Genomic DNA, 26,742 nt, shown 5'->3' with positions numbered 1-26,742 from the left:
GGAGATGGTGGGGCATCTTAAAGTGAGTGGTCCCAGCTCCATCATCATTTGTAGGGCTTTCCCATGGATAAGGTGACCTCAGTATGGAAATTAGATTTATGTAACCTCCTTCCACTAGTTCTGGTGACTTCCCCATGACTTTTCCCCAATTTGATGCCCAGAGAAATTCAGGGTATAAACGATCTGAGGATTGTCAGGAAGTTGAAGACAAACCTTATACAGCTTTCTGAGTATTTGTACATTTTTTGTTTTCCTTTGACTCCAAAAACAGAGGTTACAAAGAAAGCCATTTGAAAACAGGCCAAAGGACACCAGACAAAAGAGCAGCATCACATGCTAGAAAAGGTTTAGAAACTCAGCCATCACTATGATTAGTTAGTTTTGGCATGGAAAGAGAAGGCAATGCAAGAATTGAGTCTCAGAATTGTCTGAAAACCTCCTGGACTCTAATTTATACCTGTATATTGATATAATAGAGATATAAGCAAGTTTGGCTACAAACTCCACACTGAAGAGCAGAAGGGCAGCTGAGGAGGGAGGAGACGAGCACGACCAGTGGCCAGAGACACAGAAAGCGAAGCAGGGCTTGAAATTAGCTCTTATTTCCCAAGACTGAACAGATTTTTATCATCTCCTGGGCCAGCTCACTTTGGTTCAGCCTGGGCTTTACGCAAGACGAAAATGCAAAGATGGATTTTGGAAGCCAAAGGTCTTTGCCATCTCCCTCTTGGCATCATGAAGCCCCGCTGTCCATAAACGTGCCTGAATGTGCCAGACAGACTCTGGTTCATGAGGAACATCTTCTCCCTTCCACCACATCCGAGTGGTTTGCCAGGAAGAGCTGAAAGCTGATGTTTTGCCTCCTGCTCTTCTTGGGATTCGCTCCCAAGAAAATGATTCTTTCTGCTTGCACAGTTTCCATCCCTATGCTCCTTGTCCCAGGCTCCTCCATGATGCACCTCTCTGATTAAAAAATAATTCATGGGGCAGCTCTGGGCTTAATTCTAACTCAGCTGACATTTTCCCTGCTGAGGCTCTAATTTCATCACAAATTTCAAGCCCTCTTGTGCCCAGAAATGAATAGTAATGGCTTGTACCCGTCTGCCCCAAATTGCTTTATGCAGAGAAATGGTCTGAAAGCACAGCCAGGCCTTGCCTGCCCCAGCATGATGATGCACCATCACTTCTCTTTAATTTAATGCCTGTGAGGCTGTTCTGGGTGACTGCAAAGCCATGAATTTTGCTACACAAGAGACACGCTCTCTTGGAGCTGAAAGGGTGAACAGCTTGGAAAATGACAGAGAAGAATTATTGCCTTTTTTTGGTTGTAACGGCTCAAGAACTCAAACAAAACCAATTTGCCTTTTTTGCTGGATAAATTTTACACCTCTGAATGTTCAGGTTTTCCTATCCATGCACCCATAAAAAATGGAAAAATTCAAGCAGCAGTAAAGCGAAAATATTTTCTTGTGATATGTTAAATTCCAAATGTCCCTTTAAATGTAACTCCTGCAAAAAACCCACCTGCCATTTTAACAAGTTTTTTAACAGATTAATCACTTAATAAGTCGGGCTACTTAAAACAGTATAATAATATCTTTGACCTCAATTGCAGCTGCAAAGCAGGCAGCAGGATTAGGAGAGGGACACACGTACCAGTTTTCTTCTCCACGTATCGTTTCCCAGCCTCCCTGAAGGCCACCGTGGCCCTGAAGAAGGCCCTCAGGACGGCCCAGCGGAAAACAGCCACGGGGTCAATCCCGATCATTCCGCAGATGAAGGCATTCCTGCTGCTCCGCAGCAGAGCCACGATGTCCGGCCGCATGTGGTCTGTGTTCTTCTCCCGGAAATCCTGGGAAAGGAGGAAAAGGAAGGGGAGAAAAGAGGGAAATAAACAATATCCACATGATATTCTGGGTAAGATCTTCCACGACTATTGAGTCCTGCTTCCACCTTCCTTTTCTGCTCCCATAACAGATGCGACCATCATCTTTCTGACCATCATCTCTGACACTTATAATGGGCATTTATTGTATCAGAAACATGATTAAATCCTGAGGCTATTTATCCCCCAGGCTCCCCTGGCCACCAGAATTCCCTCTGCTAATAACTGGCATGAGTAGAAATAGGGTCAACTTTGAAATGGTTCCCGTGGGATTTCGGGAAGTACCTGTGGCAGTGGGATGCTGAGACCTGAGCTCACGTGACCTGCTTTAAAACTGGCTCCTGATGAGTAAAACATTGGGCTTTCTGCACAAACCAAGCCCAGAAAGGTCACCAGACACACAATTTCAACCTGTCATCGGGACATAGCACTAACCTAAATTCCTCCCCCAAACGCCCACGTGGAGGAGAACAGGAAGCCCCAGTCCCCACCTTCTCATTCCAGCCAAGCTTTTCACCAAACACTTCTCTCCCAACCCACATGTCTCTTCTTGAGTCAAAATCTCTCCAAAACACGTCTGTGGAGCCTCCCCTTCCCCATCCCAGATTTAAATGGAAACAACTCCCAGGGAACAGCTGGGGGACAGACCTTGACTCCGTACTTCACTTTGCCGGCGTAGTGTTTGATGATGAAAGCCGGCTCCATGACCGCTGGAAACTCGATGTAGGAATTCCCTTCATGTTGACGCTTAAATTTGTCCAGCAGCGTCTGGTTTGTGGCTTGAGGAAAACTGAGTGGGAAGAATTAAACAGAAGAGAGCTGTAAACACAAGGGAAAAGATTTTACCCCTTTTTTCTCGGCCACAAAAGGGAAAACAGAGATATCCTGAGCTGCCATTTCTGTGCCTGCTTGGGCAGAGCCTCTGAGTAAGAGCAACGCAATCCTCCATCCTTCATGTAAATCTGCAGCTTGGGGGTGTATTCCACAACTTTCCCTAATTTGAAGTGGTTTAGCCCAACACAGAATCGCTGGGACAGCATCACTCTGAGACAAGAAGCAGGGCAGAAACCTCCGAGCAAATGGTGGGAGGACACCTCGTGTCCTGGGCCACAGCCATGTGGATCTGAGGTGACCCCAGCAAAACTGCCTTTCCCTGCCCTTCACATGGAGAGAACTGGCAGGAGTATCTGATAGAAGAACAATTTTGCTCCAAAGTTTCCACCCAAAGGCAGCCCCAGAGGCACACGCTCCTCTGGGAACTTCCACGGAGATGAGCCAGGTGGATGAACCAAGGATGCACATCTGAGCTGCATCCCTGATGCCCATGAAACCCTGGGGAAGTGCAGCCCCTAAACAGGAGTGCCCTCAGCTCATTCAGGCTTAATTTTTACAGTAAGTTGATAAATCCACTTTATACCCCACTAACAGCACCCACACAGCCTGCACTCGGCTTCTCCCTTCACTAAGCTCAGCCTCGAGAATGTTCCTGTTGTTACACTGTAAGGGACAGGGAGAAAAAGGAGAGAAGCAAGAGAAACCTTCTCCCTTCCATTTAATGGAAGAAATTCTGGAAAAACAATTTGAATGATTATTTGTAAAGGCTTTTTGCTCAGCTTGCTGGCTGTCCACCACTTGCATTACCACCTCGAAAAGAAAACTAGAGACACAAATCAGCCCAGCGAGATAATCAGCACCTTTCTGGGAAGAATCACAAGAGGTAAAAATAAAGGATAAACACATTTGAAGTGAAAAACCCAAAATCATTGGCAAAGCCAGCACTTTCCTACTCACTTGCTTTCCTCGTCCAGCAGATGGAGCAGCCCCGTTGGCTTCTTGCTGATCAGGTTGATGCAGCTGGAGTTGTCTATGTAGTCGATGTTGTGCCAGCTAATTCCTTCTGCTCTATATTCCTCCTAAAAAAGCCCCACAGATGACATAATGTTTGGTGCAAGCAAAAACAAAAGGCAAAATTCAAACAGGTTTGTGGAAACTGATGCACAATTTACCAAAACAATCGTCCCTTCTGCTGATGTGCCATCAGTGCTTCCTGTGAGGATAAGGAGCTGCTGGAACAACCTAAACCACAGAGAACCACCCGGCATTTTACGATTTCAGTTTGTTCAGACACTGGTTGGTTGTGCAGGGATTCTTGCTTTTCTTCTTCTGGTTTGCTGTTAAATCACAGCATGGTTTGGGTTGGAAGGGACCTTAAAGTTCATCTGTCATGGGCAGGGACACCTTCCATTATCCCAGGTTGCTCCAAGCCCTGCCCAACCTGGCCTTGAACACTTCCAGGGATGGGGCAGCCACAGCTTCTCTGGCCAACCTGGACCAGGGCCTCACCACCCTCATGCCCAACAATTCCTTCCCAATATCCCATCTATCTCTGCCCTCTGGCAGTGGGAAGCCATTCCCCCTTGGTCTATCTCTCCATCCCCTGTCCAAAGTCCCTCTCCAGCTCTCTTGGAGCCCCTTTAGGCACTGGAAGGGGCTTCAAGGTCTCCCTGGAGCTTCTCTTCTCCAGGTTAACACCCCCAGCTCTCCCAGCCTGGCTCCACAGCAGAGGGGCTCCAGCCCTTGGAGCAGCTCCGTGGCCTCCTCTGGACTCATTCCAGCAGCTCCACATCCTTCTGTTGTTGTTCCCCAGAGCTGGAGGCAGCACTGCAGGGGGGGTCTCACCTGAATGGGGCAGAGGGGCAGAATCCCCCACACTGTGGGATCAGCCCAGGGCACGGGAGGGGTTTTGGATGCCAGGGGCACATCAACCAAAGCATCACCCAACACATTTGCATCAATATTATTATTTAGTTGCTGGAAGAAAACTGGTACAATATATACAATACATTCCTTTAACAGCAAGAAAAAGCAATACATCTCCTTCTCCTGATCCCATGGGCTTTGCTCTTCTGGATCTCACACTACTAATGCCTGGTGCTCTACAGGCTAATGAAGAGCCCTCCAGGTAGCCAAGGTCACCACTCCAAGACCAGCAGAACCATGACCCTCTGCAGGAAAAGTGAGGATCTGTCCCTAAATTCATGCTGAGGCAAAAAAAGCCTCTTGTAAAGCTCATCTCCTCCGAGACAGATTTTCAGCTGGATTTCTTGAAGAACTCCTATGCAGAAATTATTTTAGGGAACTTGGATGAAAGTAGAGTTTAAAAATCATAATTTTTATCATATGCTTTTAAGGCTCGTGACTCACTGTCTAAACAGAGAGATTGGAATGTGCACCTTACTCCATGTGGTAGAAAAAGCCCTACAGAGCCAAGCTGTGTTTTTACTTCTCTACCATAGAACATTGTGATGGCAGAAGTGAAGAAGAAAAGGAAAAAACTCTTAAAATCCTAATTTGATGCATCTCTCTAACAATCCAATTAATTATATTATTGCTATCTGCCTTTATTTTTAACATGAGCAAACAACATCAAAAACGGTCCATCCAACTCTCCTCATCTAAAATTAACATGAACTCCACAGATATTATTTTTAGAATTAAAGAGCATCAAGTGCTTTGAGACATTTCACAAGAAATTTTTCCTAAAAACTCCCTACAAGGTCCTGAATTCCGTATTGGAGACACCATCCACCCCTAAACCAACAATGCAGACTCTGTGCAGGCCTAGAAGGAGGTTTTAAATTCCTTAAAGCCTTTTGGGTTCAAAATATGACTCATTCCATTACAAAAAAACCCCCTGAAAATACAGAACAACTCCACACTGTGGATTTTATTTTTTAATTTAATTTTATATTCTTTTTCCTTCAGGCTCTGCAGAGCAACCAGCACACATGCACCACAACATTTTCAACTCCCTGTAAACTACAGGCACCTCAAAACCAGGTATTTGAGTAAAACTCACCACATTTTCAGCGCAAGGCAGGAAAAAAGTTCCTGCACGGGCTGCGTGTTCCGGAGCTTCTCCTGAGCGACTCAGGAGAGGGATGGTGGTAACGGGAGTCGGCATCATCCATCAACCCCCTGCCTCTGACAGCCCCTTAATTGAGTGCAGGGTCCATTAGTCCCAGCTTTGCCAGCTCAAGCCTGGCCGGGAGCAGCCGGAGAGCAATAAATTGAGGAGCTGATCCCAGAGCAGCGTTTACTTCAGTGCTCACGGGTGGCTGGGGGAGGTTACTGCACTCACCTATTTATTACTGTGACTCCTCTTTGAAATGCTTCTATGGGGGCCTTCCATTTTTGTTCCCCCCCCAAACCTCAAATTATGCAGAGTTTTAAGCCCCCACGTGTCCAAACCAGGCACAAACCATCACCCTGATCTCGAAGCCTCTAGACATCCATCCATGTGGGGCAGCTGCATGTTGAAGGGGGCTCCATGCTAAAAACTTCTCCCGCTCCTCAAATCAGTGCAAAATCACCAACTGGCAATGCCAAATGTTGAGTTTTTTTAACTAATGACCCTAAAAGACCAGTGTTCTGGTCTCTACTTCTCCAGGCTCATTCTGGGCTCTTCCACAGCCTTCAGGCCAGTCGTCACGTCCCTCCTGGCCTTGGTTCCTTCAGCTGCAGGATTTTGGCTAATTTTCCCTTCTTCGGCTCTTCTTTTTCCTCTGGGCTGGGTCAGAAACACTCAGTCCCAGGCCCTGGGGTTTCTTTGCTCCCTCCCTTCCATCCCCACTGCAACCTCTTGCTGTGTTGGCCAAATGTGAAGAGGGATTAAAGTCCTCATCTAAAAACCTTTTCCACAATAACTCAGACGTGTGCTCTCGTTTCAAGACAGGCACATACACAGCAGCAGGAACAATTCCAAAGCTTAAATGGAAAAAAAATTCCCCTTATTTCTTTTTTCCTAGCATTTTTCCAGTTATTGGTTTGGTTGCCTTCAGAATCACAGCTCAGGAGATGTAACAATGGCTTTGGGATTGACCAGTGTAATTCCTGGGGTGTTTCCTGGTCTCAGAACACCCTGGAGATTGTCCACATAAAGGTAGAAGCTTTAGGGTAAAATTGTATATATATTAAACTTAATTAAATTGCAGTTATTAATACTCTATATAATTTCTACATTCATATTCTCCTGACTGTCTTCCTGCAGAATTCAGGAATTTTTAAATCCTTAAAATATCCTCCAAAATATTTCTTCACTTCTGAGTACAACAATAAAGCCTCTGCCATCCTTTGATGGATGCAGGGTCCTCGCAGAACACTGGAATATTAAGGAATTCCATCCAAACAACACGAGGTTTTCATTTGACAAGACAAAGACAACATGAAACACTTTCAGTCCATTCAAACCAAAAAACCTCGAACTGGAGGTTAATTAAAAATTAGCTTAAATTTATACTTTGGTTCAGCGGTCAATTCAAATGTCCTATTCCTAGAAGACCATCTTTACATTTCAATTTCTTGAAATCACCACTATCTACTGAAGTTTCTAGTGCAGTAAAGTCCACAGAGCCCAGGCTTTGGCATCCTTGCTCCCAATACAAATGTGGGGATTTATTCCTCCCATCCCTGGGCAGCTGAAACCTGAGCGATGCAAGTTCCCTGGAAAGGAGAGCACTGAGCTCCCAGACTTGGCAAAAGAAATGGAGCGAAGAAGTAAAAAAAGCCACTGGGGGTTTTTTTAGAGTCCAGCAGCTCCATGTTTTCATTTAATTAGTGGGTGAGATGCCGCTGATTGTTCTCCAGGTGACCTGTAGAGCCACCACAAGGAGATTCACACTTCCCAAACATTCAGAACAACTTTGCTGCCCTGAGCATGACGACACTGGCAGGACGTCCACGTTGGTGCGTCACCAAAGGGACTTGTTCTGCTGGAGCGAGCACCATCACTGCTCGGGGGGACCTGGGGAAGTGCTGGCCTGGGCAGTGCTGGGTTAGTGAAGCCCAGAATATGCTGAGTTCAACCCACAAGGATCATCAAGTCCAACCCTTAGCCCTGCACAGGCCCATCCCCAACAGTCACACCAGGTGCCCCACAGGATCATCCAAATGCTCCTTGAGCTCTGGCAGCCTTGGTGCTGTGCCCACTGCCCTGGGGAGCCTGGTCAGTGCCTGACCACCCTCTGGGGGAAGAACTTTTTCCTGAGATCCAACCTAAACCTCCCCTGACACAACTTCAGGCCACTCCCTGGGGTCCTGTCCCTGGTCCCTACAAAACAGAGATCAGTGCCTGCCCCTGCTCTTCCCCTCCCGAGGAAGTTGTAACTGCAGTGAGGTCTCCCCTTAGTCTCCTCCTCTCCAGACTGAACAAACCAAGTGCCCTCAGCTGCCCCTCAAGGCCCCTCCCCATCCTCATTGCCATCCTTAGGACCCTCTCTAATGGCTAAATATCTTTCTAATATTGCAGGTGAGGCTGTCCCAGGGCAGAGCAGAGCGGGACAATCCCCTCCCTGGCCCAGCTGGCGATGCTGGGCCTGATGCCCCCCAGGACACGGTTGGCCCTCCCAGCTGCCAGGGCACTGCTGACTCATGGTCAGCTTGCCCTTTCAAGGTCCCTTTCCTGGCACTGCTTCCCAGCATCTCATTCCCAGTCTGTCCACACATCTGACTCGATGGTCTCCGAGGGCTTTTCCAGCCTGAAGGACTCTGAGCCTGCGCTGTGTCCCGAGCAGAGCGGGGCTGTGGGGCCGCACTCGCTGCCAGCTCAGCAAAACTGCACAATGTGCATTTGGCCTCTCTGACTCAGCTGCAGCTCAGGAGAGAAGGCTGGTGGTGACTTCATCTCGCCTCTCTTCAGGGGAAAAGCCTCATGTATAAATTTATTATATCAAGGAATTCGATCCAAACAACATGAGGTATTTACTACTTAATTATCGCAACTCGATATTCAGAAAGACGTGGCTGAGCAGGGAGGTGGCTCAGGAGAACAGGCAGCATTAATCTGAGTTTTTGTTGTTCCAAAATGATGCTTTTTAGAGCTTCAAATGCACAGAGTGATCTGAATAAAACACAATTTGCAATGCTCAAATATATAAAAAAAAAAAAAGATATGAAATGGAGATCCAGAGTTTGAAATGCACATGGAATATGAGTGTAAATCATTACTGAATCTCAGTATAGCTGACAGCATTACCTGAAGTATAGCAGCATGTAAAATCTGGGGTGCCAAATAAACAGAATGGGGCAGAATAGGCAACATTTTAAATATGAAAATTACAGAAACTGTAGGAAAGAGAGAGCCAAGCACTATTAAAGACAAACACCACCTGCCTCCCCCAGTCCAGAGCACGAACGCTGCTTATGGCCCACAGTATAAGGAATTTAAGATTAAAATACACATGTTGAGCAGCAGGAAAACCTTCCCAACTGGGCCACTAGGCCTGGTGGAAATTATCCTGCTAGGAACAGAAAAATCCCATCATTTTAGAGTTGAATGTGTTGAGAACGAAGTCCCGTTATCTTTCCAGGAGCGTCGGCCCAGTTCTGTTATCAGGACATTATTCAGGTGCTAAGCCAAACCTAAACGCACCCTAATCCAGGCTGGGATTAAAGATTTACAGATCTTGAGTGGGAGAAACCACCCACGAGCCCAACAGAATCTTTGAGATGCTGGAAAATGTCTTTCCACATCCACACATTCTTGATTATCAATGACTCCATATCCAGTCACAGACAACAGTGAATAAAACCAATTAAATAAAAGCAAGCAAACAAAAAAATATCAGAGGAGAAAGCATTAAATACGATTTTTAAGCTCACACCTATCTAGAGTGTCGTGTTCTCTGGGGAACTGGGAATACTGCTCCCCAAAATCCTGTGGTAAAATTCAAAGGTGGTTGGAGCAGAGAAGAAATGAAAGAGGAAATGTGATTAAAAAAACCCAAAACAAACCAATCCTAAGTTTCCCATCCGTCTAAAAGCACAAAACTGAGGGCTTAGAAAACTCAAATCCAAAGGTGGTGAAAATCAGTCCTGAAGATAAAGGTTTTGCCATGATCTATGAAATTTGTTGCCCTTTCATAGGATATAAAGATGAAAAATTCACCCTGCTTTAATGAGGGCTGTAGGGCATTGGGCAGTTCAGTGCCCAGGATGCTTTATTCCATAGGATCATATAATATATCCTACAGGAATATTGCCATTAGCTGCAGGGAAAACTGAGAAACAGCCCCTAAAATGACATTTAAAACCCCAAGAGCAGCAGAAAACCCCATGAGCTCATCCTCCTCCTCCCAGATAGAGCCAGCCCAGCCCCAGGACTTCATCTCCCCAAGCCTTTCCTTACCATGGCATAGGAAAACCTTGTTTACACAAGGAAAATTCCCAAGTTAAAGTGGGAAATCAACTGAAAAATCCCTTTTCCCAGTGTAATTCCACGTGGGAACACTTCCCATCATGCTCCTGTCATACAAACTCGTGTAGTGCAGAGCCATACAATAAACAGTTACTTTGGGATGTCTAAATGTATATATTTGGTATAAAAATTCCCGACTAAACAGCAGGGTGTGAAATTCCTCCCTTCTTGCCTCCAACACCATCTGCTTCAGCTTCAGGCGGTGTTTGCAAAGTGAGAAACTAGGAATTAACCCCCTTCCCGATCTCTCTCCATTCCCAGCTGACTTCCCCAGTTTAAAATAATCCCCAAATATTCTACTATCATCTAATATGTTCAAACGGGCCGTTGTTATATGAGAAATTAAAGGAGTTAAACCTTGTAAAAGCTCCTTTCTGGATATGTCTCTATACATCTGCATCCTAAAATCCATTCTGGGCGGCTTGGGAATGTTGTTCACCGCTGGAAATGGCAGCAAGGTGTGGGGAAACCTGTCCACCCAGGATTCATCCATCCAGGAATGACTCTGCCCCATGGAGGATTAATTGCTCATTCAGCAACTGCAGGTTTGGTGTCATGAGCAGAATCATTTATGATAATTAAAATGGGCTTGATATGATAAATCCATGGGATAGGAGAACCTTACTATGAGGAAGTTCACGAGAAATCCATGAGATGGGAAAACATCATTATTATTAGGAAATTCCTGAATGAACAAGCCCAATGTCTGGGTCGGTGCCGGTGCCGCAGACAAGGCAGATGCCTTGAGTTCCCGACATCCCTCCAGAAGATTCCAAGGCTGACAATCCAATGTTTTCATTTAGGAACAAGGATTTTTATGTTTGGTCTCAATTTAAGTAGAAAAGAAATTTAAGTAGAAAAGGAATTTATAGATGCAGTCATATACATAAAAATACATACACACACATATATATATACATATATATATACATATATATACACACACATATATATATATAACACAACACAGACACAATAAATACCAGTACATTCTCCATAAATAGAGAGCCTATAAACAGGTTCTGAAGGCACCCTCTGTCAGTGATACAGTCTGGCAGTGCAGGGGGTCTGAGCAGCCTGCCCTGGAAGCAAAGGTCCTCCCTGGGATGGTTTTCTCCTTTGAGGTGACTATTTCAGCAGCTCCTCAGTAAATGGCAGGAGAATTTGGCTTTATTTTGAGGCTGATGCTTCACCCACTGACAACCTCCCACCTGCTGTACGTAGGCAGCCTAAGATTTAATTTACTGGAATTTGGGCTGCTTTAAACCGGTAGGACTCCTGGATCTCCTGGCCCAGGAGATCGTGCCCGTGGCCATCTGTGTTGTGCCAGCTCCATCTCTGAGCTCAAATCAGCTCCCTGGGCTTCAGTGGCAACAGGAGTTCAATGACAAATTATATTTGGCTCTCAAAATGGGGAAAATTGAGTTTTCATGGTCCAGTTGGCCACGGTCCCATGAGCTTCCTTTGTGGGAGCATCCTTCTCAACCTGCTCTTCCAACAGCCAGAAGTGTGAGCTTAAAGACACTGCCTGACCTGCTGGCAGATTAATTCCTTTAATTTCTTGCTATTGAAATTAAAGAGGAAAAGAAAAACCTCAATATATCTGAGCAGAAACGATGATAGCAGAAAACATCATCTAACTGGAAGAAGCTGAGGAACAGCTCAGAGAAGAGAGGAAAAAAGAGCTCAAGGGATGATGGTGACTCGGAAGAGGGATAATGGCACCTGGAACAAGGCACTTTTCCTAATCTGCCAGGGCCATTGAAGGTCTTAACGCTCTCGAGTCTGACCTTGGAGAACATGTGTGAAGTGACATTTCCCCTCTCTCCACACAAATCAACACTGGAAAGCAAAAAACCAGCAGAAGATTGGGGTGGCATCCTCAACAGATGCCAAAAAATAACTTCTCTGGGATATTAAATGACACAGAAGCAAGTTCAGGTAAAGGCAAGGAAGGAGTTGCTCATGGATGAGTCCCTGAGCACAGATCAAGGAGCAATGGGTAAGGTGTCACGATGTTTTTGTAACCCAAAATGTTCATTTAAACCAGCAAAACTCTGGCTGGATTTTATTTCACAGGAGGCACCGAGTCACACGAGAAATAAGAGGTTAAGTCTGAGTAATTCAGTGGACACTCCTTAACAAAAGAGAACCAAAGGGACAATTTAAGGACTTTATCAGCACCACAAACTGTCAACACTCAGTGGCATCAGAGAATAAATACTGCCAGCCTTACCTGTTCCAGTTTGAAAATGTGCTGGTTGAAGTAGTGCTGCAGGCGCTCGTTGGCAAAGTTGATGCAGAATTGTTCAAAACTGTTGTTTTCATAGTCTTCAAACCCAAAAATATCAAGGACTCCAATGGATAAAGTCTGAAAGGAAAACAAGAGTGAGGATTAGAACAAAAGCACATAAAGTCAGTGGATTGTTCGTAGGGAGCACATAATCCAAAGAATACAGACAGAATTAAATTGAGTTAATAGCAGGAATTTTCCTGGAATCGTTGATATGGTGCCATCTGGAAGAATTCACCCAATCAGAGACACAATATGTAACTTTAGATATCTGGACAGATGGACTTGTTCTAAGACAAAAGTCCTTTGAGAGGTGGGGTTTTTTTTTAATTTATAGACAAATTGCCAAGCTCAAGGTGGTACAGTTTCTGCTGCAGCTTCCAAGCCTGTACATGACTTCTGCTAAACATCTAATTAATAACAACTAGTTACAAATAAAACTGTCCACCCAGCAAGCCTGTTGTCATCAGAGGCAGGTGAAGAGTCTGAAGGACACGTGCACAGAGAGCTCCACCAGCAGCTCCTCAGTGCACCACGCCCTGGGGTCCAACCAAAGCCATCTCACTCACACACAGGCTCCATTCACCCATTACAATTAACTAAATAAAATTAATGAGAGAGGTAAAAGCATTAGCAAATGAACCAAAGTTCAAGTAGGGAGGAGAAACTCCCTCTCTCTTCTGCACCTCAGAAGAACCCGAGAGCTGCCAGGAGCCCCGGTTTTCAATTGATTGGCGTTATCTGCACTCCGGATTTTGTAAGACTTCCTTCCTGAGACCAGCTTAACTCCACTGCCAGGAATGTAAACCAGACTATCCACAAGTCTCTCTGTGCTACGTCTGTTTTCAACAGATCACATCACTTGGGAGGAAAATATTCCTTCTGTGCCCAACTCCTGCCCAGGGAACCACCTCCGGCTGAACCGGCACGGTGACTGCGGGCAGAGTGGCCACAGCTCGTGAGCTGGAGCTTTGTGTGACACGGACTTGGGCTGCTGGAACAAGTGAAAACACAAGGAAAAAGGCATTTAAGCACAAGGATAAGGCTCTAACCCATTTTCCCAAGAGTTCTTTGGTTACTTTATCCTTCGGCCTTCCTCCCTATCCCAGGGCCAGGCAGACTCTGCCTCTTGCCCGTGCCATGCCAGGGATGAAGGCCCTTGGCCAGCTTCCCAGAGTTTGCATCACTTGGAGAAAGGCCCATGAGAAACAGCCGTTTGACCAGAGGATGGGAATTGGGAACCACCAGAGCAAGGACTGAACCTGGCAGAGGAACTCGCTCCCATTCGCTGCTTCCGGAGGGTTGATCCTTCTGCTCGTCCCAACGAACCCTTTTGTTCCCAGACATTCATTAACTGACAGCCTAACGAGCAGAAAGCTTCTGCCTCATCTTTGTTTTAACAACATTTCAGGGAGAATTCTCCTTAAACTCTCTGCACAATCAGCAGCTCCTACTTTATCCATATTATACATGGAAAAAGTGACAATGGAAACAGGACTAAGTGACTTTTTCTCATCTTGATCCTTTGCATCATCCCTGTGTAAACAAATCCCAACCCCAGCCACCCCACCCCTGAAACCCCCCCTAGATAAAAGTCTCTATTCCATCACATAAAACCAAGATTTAGAAGATGAAACACTCACATTCCAGAATCCTTACAATTTCCCAACACCAGCTTTCCCAAGCACGGGGCTGATGTTCTGTGGGAGTAGTTAAGGCTCTGCCACGAGTGAAGACTTTCAGCTGAACAAGGTTTTTAAGCTCCCACAGACTTGATTTCATATGAAATAACTGAGCACCAAAAAACCTTTCCCTTTTTTTTCCAGTTCTGGTTCATTTATTGCATTGAAACTGCTACCAAATATATTTTAATGTGGGCGTGGAAATCCATTTATCAAGTGAAACATAGAGAGTAAAAAACAGCTATTTCAGTTATAAAAGAATCCTATTAAAATATTATATTTTAAAGTTCTCTTTTTTATAATTTTTTTGCAGACATCCACAATTAAACATGCCTAGAACTATAAAAATAATCTGCATTTAACAAAATCCCTGCAGGTACCAAACAAGGTGAGGGTGGTTCATTCTGCCCTGGTTGTCACACAGAGCAAACCAGCATTTTTCTCACCTCACTGTTCGTGTAACTCCCAAACCACCCCAGAATACAAAGTTTCAGACCTTGTGAAGGGGTTTTTGCAGAGTTTCATGCCAGACAAATCCTGGCAGACTCTGCTGAGAATCAGGTCATTTGTTGTGGAGTTTCCAAAAGAAACAGGTCAGTGGATGGCACTTGGTAAAGCTTTTCAAATTGAGAAATTTGGAATTTGTGGCTATTTTTCTGCTTTCTGGTCCAAAAAATCTCATGGTACCTTGGCAGAAAGGGTTATATCAGTTTTTCCATGATAAAGCAGCAGAAATCTGCCAGTACAGAGCCAATTCTTGCAGCAAGGTGCAAAAAAATTATTTCCATTGATGTCTGAGTAAATGACATTATTTTGTTAAACAGCCTGTTAAAAACCTGTGATCTGAGTGGTTTTAAGACTAAATTTGCAGCCCAATATTTAAAGAAAAGAATCAAAGGAGTTTTCTTTACAAATCTTCTAATTCTTGAGTTCCAAACCCACCCTTTGAGCAGGAGCCACGAGGAAATCACTCGAAGATGAAACAGAATTTAGACCTCAATTTGCCAAGTCTAGTTTACGTGTTAATGTTGTTTCTTTATCAAAACTAACATTCCAAATTCAAAAGTGTGGCTGCATTAATTAGCATATCAAATCTACAGCAAAATTACTGCGATTAAAAGCGTACTTTTATAAGCAGCTTTAAAATCTGGGCAAACCCCGGTCAGGGAGCCTTTCTGCTTGAGATGATAAAAAAAAAAAAGGCCTCCTGCTTCACTAAAACTGGCCCAGTCAGGACATTGGAACCCAGCACGAGTTTTAAGGGCTTTTGGCAGAGCTCTGGAAGCTCCGTGCTTCCCAATTCCCAAAATGCCAATAAATATGAATGTTGGAGCTGATTTATGGAGCCCCAAATGCACGTTGGTGATGTCACCCCACCATGGAGGTGTGTTTTGGCAACCACAAAGAGGTTTGTTTCAAATTCAGGGGGAAAAAAAAATCTCATTTCTTACTATTTTTAAATTTTTTTCATCTCTTTGAAATTGTAAAATTTCTTTGGTTTAAAATATTCCAAAGCCGATACCGGAAAAAATCTCCCCCAAAACCCAAAACAACCCCAAAACCCATCACCACTAAATCTAAAAGGACAGCTCCAACCTGCATCACCCCAATACACACAATGACTTTGCTACAAATTTGGAAGTTGGACCCCAAAATTAACGAACTGATGCACATTAAACACATTGTGTGTTCAGCAATTTTTCCTCTGTTTCAGGTCAAATCACCAAGAATTAATTACTTGATTAAATTTAAATGACTTTTCTTCATGGCCATGAATTCTTCATGAATCCAACCATGAATTTTCTTTATGGCCATTAATTTTAATGAACTTTCTTCATGAATTCAACCATGAATTTTCTTCATAGCCGTTAATTTTAATGACTTTTCTTCACGGCCATGAATTCTTCATGAATCCAACCACGAATTTTCTTCACAGCCATTACTTTTAATGACTTTTCTTCATGGTCATGAATTCTTCATGAACCCAACCATGAATTTTTCGCCATGGCCATTAATTTTAATTTTCTTTGTGGCCATGAGTTCACCGTCATCCCCACGTAGGCAGCACGTCACCCAAAAACAGCAGCAGGGTGATTTAGGAAGAAATTAAGACACTTCACAAGAACCAAATGGGAAAAGCTTAAACAAACCCCTTGGAAATGCCTTTTGATCCACCACAATCTCCACTTTATCATCGTTTGGAGCAACGAGATGGACTTCTAACAATTCCTAACCTGATTTATGGAAGGGGAATTCAATAAGAGACTCTCTGAGGTTGAGTGATCTCATCCTCCAGAGGAGGAAAAGGCTCTGACCTCATTAATAAAGGTCAAATTTCAGACAGTTTGTAGGGGATCATGAGAACATAAAAGAAGCTGAAAGTGAGGGAGAGAAGACCCAAGGAAAAGGGAGTCAAAGTGAAGCCGATCCACAGCTGCCATTACCATGAACTATCAAATAACTTATTCCCAACTCTGCTCAGGAATAATATGCTACAAATCCTGTCAGCAAGCAAGATAAGCCAAATCCCACTGTGTTTTCCCAAAATAATTCACTGTACATTTAATTAAATTTGGATATCAAAGGTCTGATTTACATCTCCCAAATACTTGCTTGAAAACAGGGAAGAGCAATGGCCGAGTGTTTATTTTTTTCTACCCAGTTTCATCTTTTGATCTTCTCTGTACTGCTGACATCAAATAAACACACACTGGGATCTGAAAATTGTCTCCATTCCCATTGTCCCACTGAAATCAAAATTTACATTCACAAAGATAAACTTTCATGTTAATTTTTCTCATCAACTTCTCCCATACACACTCTGAATTCAATGGTTTTGAGCCTTACTTTACCTCCGTATAACGTGGGTTTCACCTAAGAGAGTCCTCTGCCCCAAATCCATCACCTGACAACTTTTGAACCTTCCCAACCTTCAGGATTGTTTCAAAACATCCCTTGAAAGTCAGAGGAATATCAGTGGCAAGTGTGGGCTGGGATCAATCCCAGACATTTGCTGCAGGGTGAGTCACATCTTGTCCACTCACTGCCCGCTCAGGAGTTGCTGAGGTAAAAGGTTGTGTTTTTCTTTCAGAAATAAGGGATTTGGTGTGTTTACAAGATTTTTTGAGGAAGCTGGTAGGTGCCAGCACGTAGATGTCATCCAAGTCCTACACCCAGGGTTTGGAGATGCCACTGCTTCAAGTCCATCTCCCAACCTCATGACCACACACGGGAGGTAAAGAACCTCTATCCTCAGCTGGGGCTTCTCCAAGCACAAGCTGAAAAGGATTTCAAGAGAGTTGTGAAGTGGTAGGAAAGCCCAAATTAATGGGCACTGGCTCCATCCCTCCAGGGTGGTGACTGTTGGTTGGTGTCTCAGCCGCAGGGCCAGGGATGTCCTCGGTCTGGCAGCCACGTTATTCCTTGAGGGCAAAGAAGCAGCTATTCCAGGCCCTGCCCAGGCCAGGGAGAGATGTCTCCTCCCTCTGTGCTGGAAGGACTCAAGGCAGGGGCTAAAACAAGGGTCAAGGAGGTGACGTGGTGGAACCACTGGAGGGAAAATCGGCTGGTCAATGTTTAACGAAGCTGCTCCGTGCAAGGCACATAAACCTCTCCTTCATCCTCTGCCCAGAAAATGGGGAGGATTGGGCATTTTCATGATTTCTGGGGAAGAGGAGGGGTAGGCACTTAGCTCTGCTCTGTGGGGACCAGTGACAGGACCCGAGGGAATGGCCTGAAGTTGTGTTAGGGCAGGGTTAGGTTGGATCTCAGGAAAAGGTTCTGCTCCCACAGGGTGGTCGGGCACTGACCAGGCTCCCCAGGGCCGTGGGCACAGCACCAAGGCTGCCAGAGCTCAAGGAGCATTTGGATGATCCTGTGGGGGGCAGCTGGTGTGACTGTTGGGGATGGGCCTGTGCAGGGCCAGGGGTTGGACTGGATGATTCCTGTGGGTCCCTTCCAACTCAGCAGAATCAGCATTTACAGAGCACTCCGAAGATAAACGGAACCACAGTCCTGCCTGAGGAGGAGACATTTCCTGGGATTTTGTGCACTGCCTTCCTGCTTCAGAAAACCTGGCACAGGTACAGCCCAGGATGGCCTGGCTGGATCCTGGCACGTTCCTGCAGCTCTGGGTGCTGGGTGTGTGCCAGTGGGGTTGGATCTACTCTGGCACAAGGGCAACGCCGCTCCTGGCACTCGCTGCCTGACCTGGATCTTACAGCTACACCACGTGATGTGGGGCAAAAAAATGGGTCAGAAACCTGGGAACTGAGAATTCATGAGACAGTACGGGGAGACAGGCAAGGGGAAGGTGGTTACACTCCATGGGAGTCTTGGCTGCAGGAAGCAGAGGGTTAATGTGCACTGGCAGTGCTGGAAAACAGCAAGAATTTGGGCTGCTCTGGCTCTTACCTGCTGAGATTTGAGGTTGGGAACCAAAGTTTAATGGTCCATAAACACCCACCATGGTGCCCTGCCCTCACAGACATGCTGACTAAGCAGGCAAGAGTGTCCTAGTCTGCTTTTGTATTTAAAAATTAATTTAAATAAATTTAAATAATAAGTTTTAAAAATAATTGGATTGGTAATAAAAAATTAATTAGCATTTGAGATGCATTTCCTTATCAAAACAGATCCACCTTTCCTGCTTCACTGAATACACAAACAGTGTGGTTGTTTTTTTTTCCTGACAGCCCAGACAAAACCTGTGATGACTTGGAGAAAAAAATCAGGAAAGAATACAACATTTTTGGTAAAATATTAAACAGAGGGGGAGGCAACACGTGCAGTCAGAAGACTCACTGGGTGTTATCACTTTAACAACCTCTTCTTGTCAGAAAAGCAGAGAACCAAATTTTACAGGCATGGATTTATTTCCAGGCCTTCATCAGGCTCCACAAGGATTTCTGGGGAGTTAAATAAAGGAGTGACTGCGCTGGAAGCCTCTGCAACTCCGCTCCTATGGCACAATCCACACGGAGTGTTAGTGTCCAGCACAACAATCCCCCTTTTGGCAGCTGGGGCTTTAGTTTGGATGCACAACCACCCCCCCAAAAACACGCCCAGGATTCCCAAGCCAAGGGTAGTTGGGAGCTGCAAGCACATGTGTGCACAGACACATCCATACCCCTGGGAATTTTGGGGTCGGTGTCCCCCTGGCACGACAAGGGTGGATGGATACACAAGAGATTTGGGAGAGAATGTCCTGGGTCCTGGCATCCAGCCCCTGCTATCACAGGAAACCTCCTGCCATCCTTCTATCAATTCCTTGGGAAGGTGGTACAGCAACCGCACCGGCTTCACTTTTCTCATCCAGACCTTTTTTTCTCCATAATTTCATTTTTCTACTCCTTATAGATGTGCCACCTACAGACACCACAGCTCCTTCACCACTTCTCCTTATTTTTATGGAGCAATTTCATCCCAACACCCCACGTTAGCAAGAATTCCCCTCTTCCCCTCAATTACATACAGTCCTCCAGTTTTACATACAAGGAGGAAAATTAGTTGCCATCACTTCTGGAGGGCATGGGGGAACAGGTTGTTGTTGCTACAACAAAATCTCTTCCCTGGTTGCTTTGAGGACATAATATTTGAGGGGCTTCACCCTCCTCAGCTCAGCAAACACCACTTAAAATAACAATGTCCTCATTTATTAACCAAGGAAAAGTTAACTTGATGTAAAGCAGGTGCTGTCAGAGCTCGAGTCATGTTTCACCTATTTTAAAACCACAAGAGCACAGCCCAGAGAGTTGCTGGGATGTTACCTTGGTGCTCTCCTCCATGTCCTTGGAGTTGAGGAGCGCGTGGTTGATCCGGAACACGATCCAGTCGAACAGGGCACTGTACAGCGACTTGGCCATGGAGTTCCTCACAGTCACAGCCTGAGGGGGAAAAGGAGAAAAGGTCATTGCAAAAGATTCCTGCTCTGCTCTTAAAATGGCTTTTCCTTCTCAAGCTCCCACGCCCCATGTTCCTATTTCTCCCTTGCCAAAGCTTTTGTTCGCTGTTTTAGTGTACGCCGCGTGTGCCAACAGGAGCTGGGTGCAATCCCAGGGCTGGGAGATGTGGCCCTGACTTTGGCTTGGTTTCTTTCGGTATGTTCAAGGGGATGATACACAAGATCATGGCAAAAGGAAAGAAAATAAATATATATTCTGTGGTGACCAGTGACAGGACCCAAGGGTCCTGAAGTTGTGCCAGGGGAGGTTTAGGTTGGATCTCAGGAAAAGGTTCTGCCCCCACAGGGTGGTTGGGCACTGAACAGGCTCCCCAGGGCAGTGGGCACAGCACCAAGGCTGCCAGAGCTCAAGGAGCGTTTGGATGATCCTCTGGGGCACAGGATGTGACTCTAGGGGAAGGTCCTGTGCAGGGCCAGGAGTTGGACTGGATGATCCTTGTGGGTCCCTTTCAGCTCAGCATATTCTGGGATTCCGTGATATACATAAAATGTATAAGATATATATAATAACTTCACCAAGATCCTTGAAAAGTTCCCTGGAGGAGAGGGAAAGAGGAGGGTTGATATTGCACAGCAACAACAGCAAGTGATGGGAACGCGCCCGCCAGGCCAGGCAGTGCCTGGTACCAGCAGAAGGGTCACAAAGGGGGAGGCTAAAATCCCTCTAGGAAATCTGACTGTTCCTGAAAACTTGAAGTTTTCCAGGTCCTGCCAACAGGAGCTACAAATCACAGGGAGCAGGTTCACTGCTCCTCCAGCAGCTCTCCCAGAAAAAGGAATAACATCCCCACCACGGTGCTCCCAGCCACGATCAAAGAGATTTCACTTGATGGGATGAAAGCCAAGATCAAAGGAAGGTCCTTGGGCTTTGGGAAAGGCACCTCCAGACAGAACCAGAAAGCAATCCATATTTAAAGATTATCTTTGTTCTTGCTGCTTCTGATTCTTCTCTGGTTTAAATGATTACCCTGAGTAGAGCCTTGGTACATATTAATCCCCTAAAAACTTAGGGTACCATGACTGTTAGATTTTGGTTTGTTTTTGCCACTGTGGAAGAATAAAAAAGGAAACAGTAGGTTCACACATAATTATTTCAATTAAAGCCTGAACTGTAACAAATCACTGCTTGTCACACATTGCCTTGAAATCCTTCTCACCAACCCTCCCTTCGAGGAACATCAGCTGAGTGGCCTCATTTCACTGACCCCAAACGACACCATAAAGCTCATGTAGCATATCATTTATCTTCTATCAGCTTATTCCCACCTTTTTTTCCCTGGATTTTTGAAGGTGGCATCATTTAGTGTGACCACAAGCTGTTCTGCCAACGTTTTCTCTTAACATGCAATGAACCCAGTGTGTGGTCTCCATTTCTCTCCCCCTACAGCTGGAACAGGAGCAGGGAGTGACACAGTCCATGCCAGGAGAGGTTTAGGTTGGATATTAGGGATAATTAGGAACCCAAAACCATAATCAACAACCCAGATCTCAAATTTTTCAACTGCTGCTTTTCGAAGCAATGGGTGAATGGGAAGAGCTGAGAGGAAACTCCTGACAAAGTAAAGTATGGAGAATCCAGGGTGGGTGGAGCTCACCTACACACAGATCTCATTGGCAAATCTGCTGGCTCTCAATAAGCCAATTTCTTTTCTCTGTTGTATTGACAAATCCAGATAATTCCTGGGCTGGGATGCTCGTGTTGAGGGAGCTTCCCAGTCTGACCATTCCCAAGACTCACTGGCAGTCACCCCCCAACATTCCTCAACACTGGGGCCCTGCAGGCTCAACACTGTCCTCTCAGGCACATCCCAGGGTTGTTGGGGTGTCCTGCGCAGGGCCAGGGTTGGACTTGATGATCTTTGTGGGATCCTTCCAACTTTACACACTCTGGGATTCCAGGAAAATTTATTCCCAGAAAGGGTTGTCAGGCATTGGAAGGGGCTGCCCGGGGCAGTGGTGGAGTCCTCATCCCTGGACTAAATGATCTAAAGTTGTCGTGATCGGCATCGGATTCAAGCCACCCTAAAAATAGATCAACTTCTGGAAACATCTTCTGCCAAAAGGAACACAGGGAAGACAGACTTAAGAATTAAAATGTCTCTTTGAAGTGTTTTGGAACAAGGACTCACAGTTCCAGCAGCGACAGCCTGTGTTTTACAGGCGGGAGAAGATATAATCTCAGAACCCCAAATCTGCTCAAATTAAAAGCCTCCGTAAAACACATTTGTACGTGTTCAGTAGATTCATAAGAACTGAGATTACAAAGTCACTAAACGCAGGAGCACATCCTCTGCCTGCTGCTGCCCCCACAGCATCCCCCAGCCCCAATCCAGGGCAGCATACCCTGCTTCTGCCATCCTGAACTCAGCTGAGGTTTGAAACTCTGACTTGAGGTCTGGTTTTGCTGGAATTTTTCAAAATATTTGGCGGTACCCAGAAAATCCAGGGAAAGAAGAAGGGTTAAAATCTTCACCAAGCTTATACACGTAAAACTACAAGATATTGAGGGGCTGGAGCGTGTCCAGGGAAGGGAACGGGGCTGGGGAAGGGTCTGGAGCACCTGGAATGGCTGAGGGAGCTGGGGGGGCTCAGCCTGGAGAAAAGGAGGTTCAGGGGGGACCTTCTCTTTCTCTCCAACTCCCTGACAGGAGGTGGAAGCCAGGGAGGGTGTCAGGCTCTGCTCCCAGGGAACAAGAGACAGGATGAGAGGAAATGGCCTCGAGTTGTGCCAGGGGAAGGTTTAGGTTGGATTTCAGGGAAAATTTTTTCATGGAAAGGATGGTCAGGCATTGGAACAGGGTGCCCAGGGCAGTGATGGAGTCCCTATCCCTGGAGGGATTTAAAAGCCCTGTGGATGTGGCACCTGGGGACACGGGTCAGTGGTGGCCGTGGCAGGGCCGCGGCAATGGTTGGAGTCGATGATCTTAGAGGTCTTTCCAAACTAAAGGATTCCATGATTCCAAGACACCCAGCTAACCTTTGACAGCCATTTTCACATGATCTGCTGGAATATAAAGTTCCCTCGTGATCCTTATTGGATCCAGTGTTTAGTGTGCTGACTAACCCAGGACACAAGCAAGAGCAATAGTTCAAATCTGAGTACAAAACTAAAATACTTGCAAATTTTTCAGACTAGGGAGAATAAATAAAGCCTGGAGAGTAGAGGATGGGTGGGAACAAATGCTGAAGGGCTTGGAAAGGCAAAGAGCACATAATTACAGCAGTATCCCATAGCCTGCATGCCCCAGGTAGAACAAGGCAAAGAGATCCTGCTGAGTTGGACTCGATGGTCCTTGTGGGGCCCTTCCAACTCAGGATATTCTCTGAGGAGAAACCATCAAGATGACACTGGTTTTAGTCACACACTTCCACAGCCAAGAGGAACATTCCCTGGAGTGTGGGTCTACTCACTACAGTGAGATCCAGAGTGATATTGAAACACAAGAGCCAGATTATTTCATCAATTCCTCAATTATTCCATCCAACCAACCCAACCTTGGAGCGAATCTGGAACAGCAACCCCCCTCTGACATTCAGCTTTAAACATTTTTGACCCAAACAAAACCACGGGATGAAGGGCTCTTGTAACCAGCATAAACAATCCCCCTAATATTTTGTTTAAAAAGAGCCTGCCTAAAATAAATCACTGTCTCTGGGCAGGGCATCGCTCGACACGGAGACTCCGAAAATCAGCAGAAAGCAAAAGCAAAAGCAAAGCAAAGCTCATCCCTTTTGTATGCCTTAGGAACTAAATCGATGCACTGATCAATTCCGGGTAAGAATAATTCCAAAGGGGGATTTATGAGACAGCTCCAGGTCCCTAAAGGCTTCAAACATCTCAGCTGGTTGAGAGGTTTGCCCATCTCCCCTCATGGCTAATGTGAGGGAGGATGCAGCAAGGTGGGGGGATGGATACTTGGGTATGGGCAGCAATAATGATCAGTTCATAAAAAAACTCATTAATATTACATTTGAGCAGCCATTTATACATTTGAGTTTGCTCAGGAGGGTTTCTGAGCATCCCTCCACTGCTGCCTCCCCAGCACAGGCGGTGCCACAAGCTCCTCTAGGAAAGCGAGGCAGGAAAACCCCAAGCCTGTTTTGCATGGAAAAAAATGCCCTTTAACACTCACATATTGAAGACCACAACCCATCTGGGGTCACTACCACAAAAAAAGCAGCTTAGGAGGTGGGTTTAGACCCCAGTCCCTGAGCACAGCCTCGGTTAATGAGAAGTGGACTTAACAAGCACAGCTGGAAAGTGAGTGAGCACCAAAACGACTTAGAGCCCTAATGAGGATTAAATACCTGGGGAGTTTATTAACTCTGACAACCCTTATCCCATCTCCCAGCATTATGCAAATCTGGGCACAGCCATAACGATGTGCTGAGTGACTCCACCGGGCAACATGACCAAACTTCAACACTTTCTGGTCAGTGCAAGGCTGTTAAATCCCAATTGTTCAGCAGGGGACAGCGTAGATGTGGGAGCAAGGTCAGTGCACCCACTCCAGATTTTCTACAAGCTACGAGTACTTGAGAAGGGAATGTTTGAGACTCAAAAATTCCTTGGATCTAGAAGAGAAGATTTGTTAGAAGACAGCCTGACCTGTTGCCTTGTTTTAGCCCAGCAGACGACTTGGTGCTTTGCTGTCAACTCCAAAAGATTTGTTGGCCTTTTCTTCCTCCAGTTTTCCAGCATATTCCCTGGAGACTGTGGGTGTGTGCACCTCACGAGGGATGTTATCCACATTACTTGTTCACACTGGGTAAACCCGTCGCCAGCATTTCCCTACAAACACAAAAACTCCCACCCACCCCAAAAAATCTGGCTTTACAAGCAACTCTCCGTGTAATTTTCCCAAGGAGAACCTGCAATAGCTTCAAAAATTCAGCTGTTAAACAGGAATGACCTCGATACAGCCATAGGAACCACCTATGGATTCTTTCTCTCCCGATGACCCAGCAGCTCTTCCGGAATGAAGCCACGTGTGCGGGTGTTTCCTGCCCTCCAGGAGGAAGACAAGCAACAATTCCCCTTTCAGACCCCTATCAACACACACCTCACAACTCCAGTAATTCCAGGCTGGTCAGAAATGTTTCTTTCCAGGTATGGAGTTCGCAAGACTTGGTGCAAAACACAAAGACATGAGCAGTTGAGTGATTTAAGTAAAGTCAGGCACCACAAAATACCTTTTCTGCTTCTGTGGAGCAGAAACAGAGATTACTCTTCCCTCCAGGAAATCAGATCTGAGCACAGGAAGAGACGAAATATCCCCTTTTCCTTTGGGGCCTTTGATGGGCTTCCTAGAATTTCTATACAAGGATGAAAGGTGCTTCCAATGAAACATTCAGGAAGAAAAAAGCAGCACCAGAATTCTTACTCTTCAGGAAATCCCTCCAAAACCCCAGTCTGGATATGGATTTTTAGGGGCTCTCTGGGAGCCTTATTTGTTTGCTTTCCTTTTAACACATGAAATACATTTTTAATGCGTTCCCCCAGGAATCAATTGGCATTTCTGCTCCCAGGGATTTGGCACTAAATCCCAGGAACCTGTTGATACCCTAGCACAGAAATAATTTAGCAAGTTATCCTCATACACAGGGTTTGATTTTCCTTATCATTTGATGGCTGCTTTAAAATCCTTACCAGCCATTCCCATTTTTCCCCCCATTTAATCTTGAAGGTGAAATTTAGCTTCATAATTACATCTGTACTTACTGGAACACAAATGCCTCATTCCAAGATGACTCAGAGGACAAAACCACATTTTAATACCTACTGAATTTTGCCATGGTATTTACCTAAGATTTTCAGCTGAAAATCTCCTTCCTTCCATCACTTCTGTGGGTTTAAGTGCTATATTTAATTTCCAAATAGGGGAAAAATCAGGAAAAAAAGTGTATTTGTTTTCTCCTTTGCCTCAAACTATCTATTCACCAAAAATTATGCTGCATGTAGGAGTAAAAAATGAAAGAAATCAGTTTTTATTCTAAAAAACCCCACATTTATGTCTTTTTTTTTTAAATATAGGTATTAGCAATGCTTGGCAAGTGTGAAGAGGAATTATCTGAGATTAGAACAAGCAAAACCAAGAGCAATTCAAGCTCTTGGATCTCCTAAAGGGATCTAATGACCAGGAAGAGAAGCCAACCCCCTGTTCCCAGTAAGCCTTGGACGTGCAGTCAATGGGAAACAGCCCACCAAGGCATGTTGGTGATAATGATCATCATTAATTAAGTGATTAAATAAAGCAAACTAAAAATACATCTTGATTTCAGTAGAGTTTAGGGGTGCCAGATACTACTGAAGGGCTCGTGTCAGAGGAGTGGTGACCGCATGGACTAAAATACTACAAAAATCCCATTTTTCTCTCTGACACTGTTGTTGCTCCACAAGGGCTGGGAAAAACCACATATGGAAGGTGGTTCCAGCTTGGCTTTGTAGCTGTAGGGAGAGGAACAGTGCTGAGGGTGGTTTGTTGGGACTGTCACTGCTGTTCTGAGATGGAGCAGCATCTAAGGAAGGGAGAGACACTGTGAGAGCTAAATTAGGGAAGGAGCAGAAAATGAGGGGGGGTGGTGAGGAAGGAGAGTAGCACCACAAACAAAACCTGCCACCACATCTCCGGCTCATCACCAAAGCTGAGAGAACACTGCTGGGTT

General features: G+C 45.4%; 1 protein-coding gene across 5 annotated transcripts in view; it reads right to left on the bottom strand.

Annotated features, from left to right (window-relative positions):
- The window catches only part of MYO9A (myosin IXA), a 165,621-nt gene that overhangs the window by 47,034 nt on the left and 91,845 nt on the right, over positions 1-26,742 (bottom strand). For all 5 annotated transcript variants that reach the window (XM_064668604.1, XM_064668606.1, XM_064668609.1 and 2 more), the window contains 5 exons: positions 19,883-19,999; positions 12,376-12,510; positions 3,677-3,798; positions 2,534-2,675; positions 1,657-1,852 (listed from right to left, as the gene is read on the bottom strand). In XM_064668604.1, the coding sequence (XP_064524674.1) occupies positions 1,657-1,852; positions 2,534-2,675; positions 3,677-3,798; positions 12,376-12,510; positions 19,883-19,999 (712 nt within the window). The remainder of the gene's footprint in view (positions 1-1,656; positions 1,853-2,533; positions 2,676-3,676; positions 3,799-12,375; positions 12,511-19,882; positions 20,000-26,742) is intronic.

The sequence above is a fragment of the Pseudopipra pipra genome, chromosome 12, assembly GCF_036250125.1.
Source record: "Pseudopipra pipra isolate bDixPip1 chromosome 12, bDixPip1.hap1, whole genome shotgun sequence".
Taxonomy (NCBI): domain Eukaryota; kingdom Metazoa; phylum Chordata; class Aves; order Passeriformes; family Pipridae; genus Pseudopipra; species Pseudopipra pipra.
The sequence above is the reverse complement of the archived record's forward strand: the minus strand, read 5'-3'. Positions and strand labels throughout refer to the sequence as shown.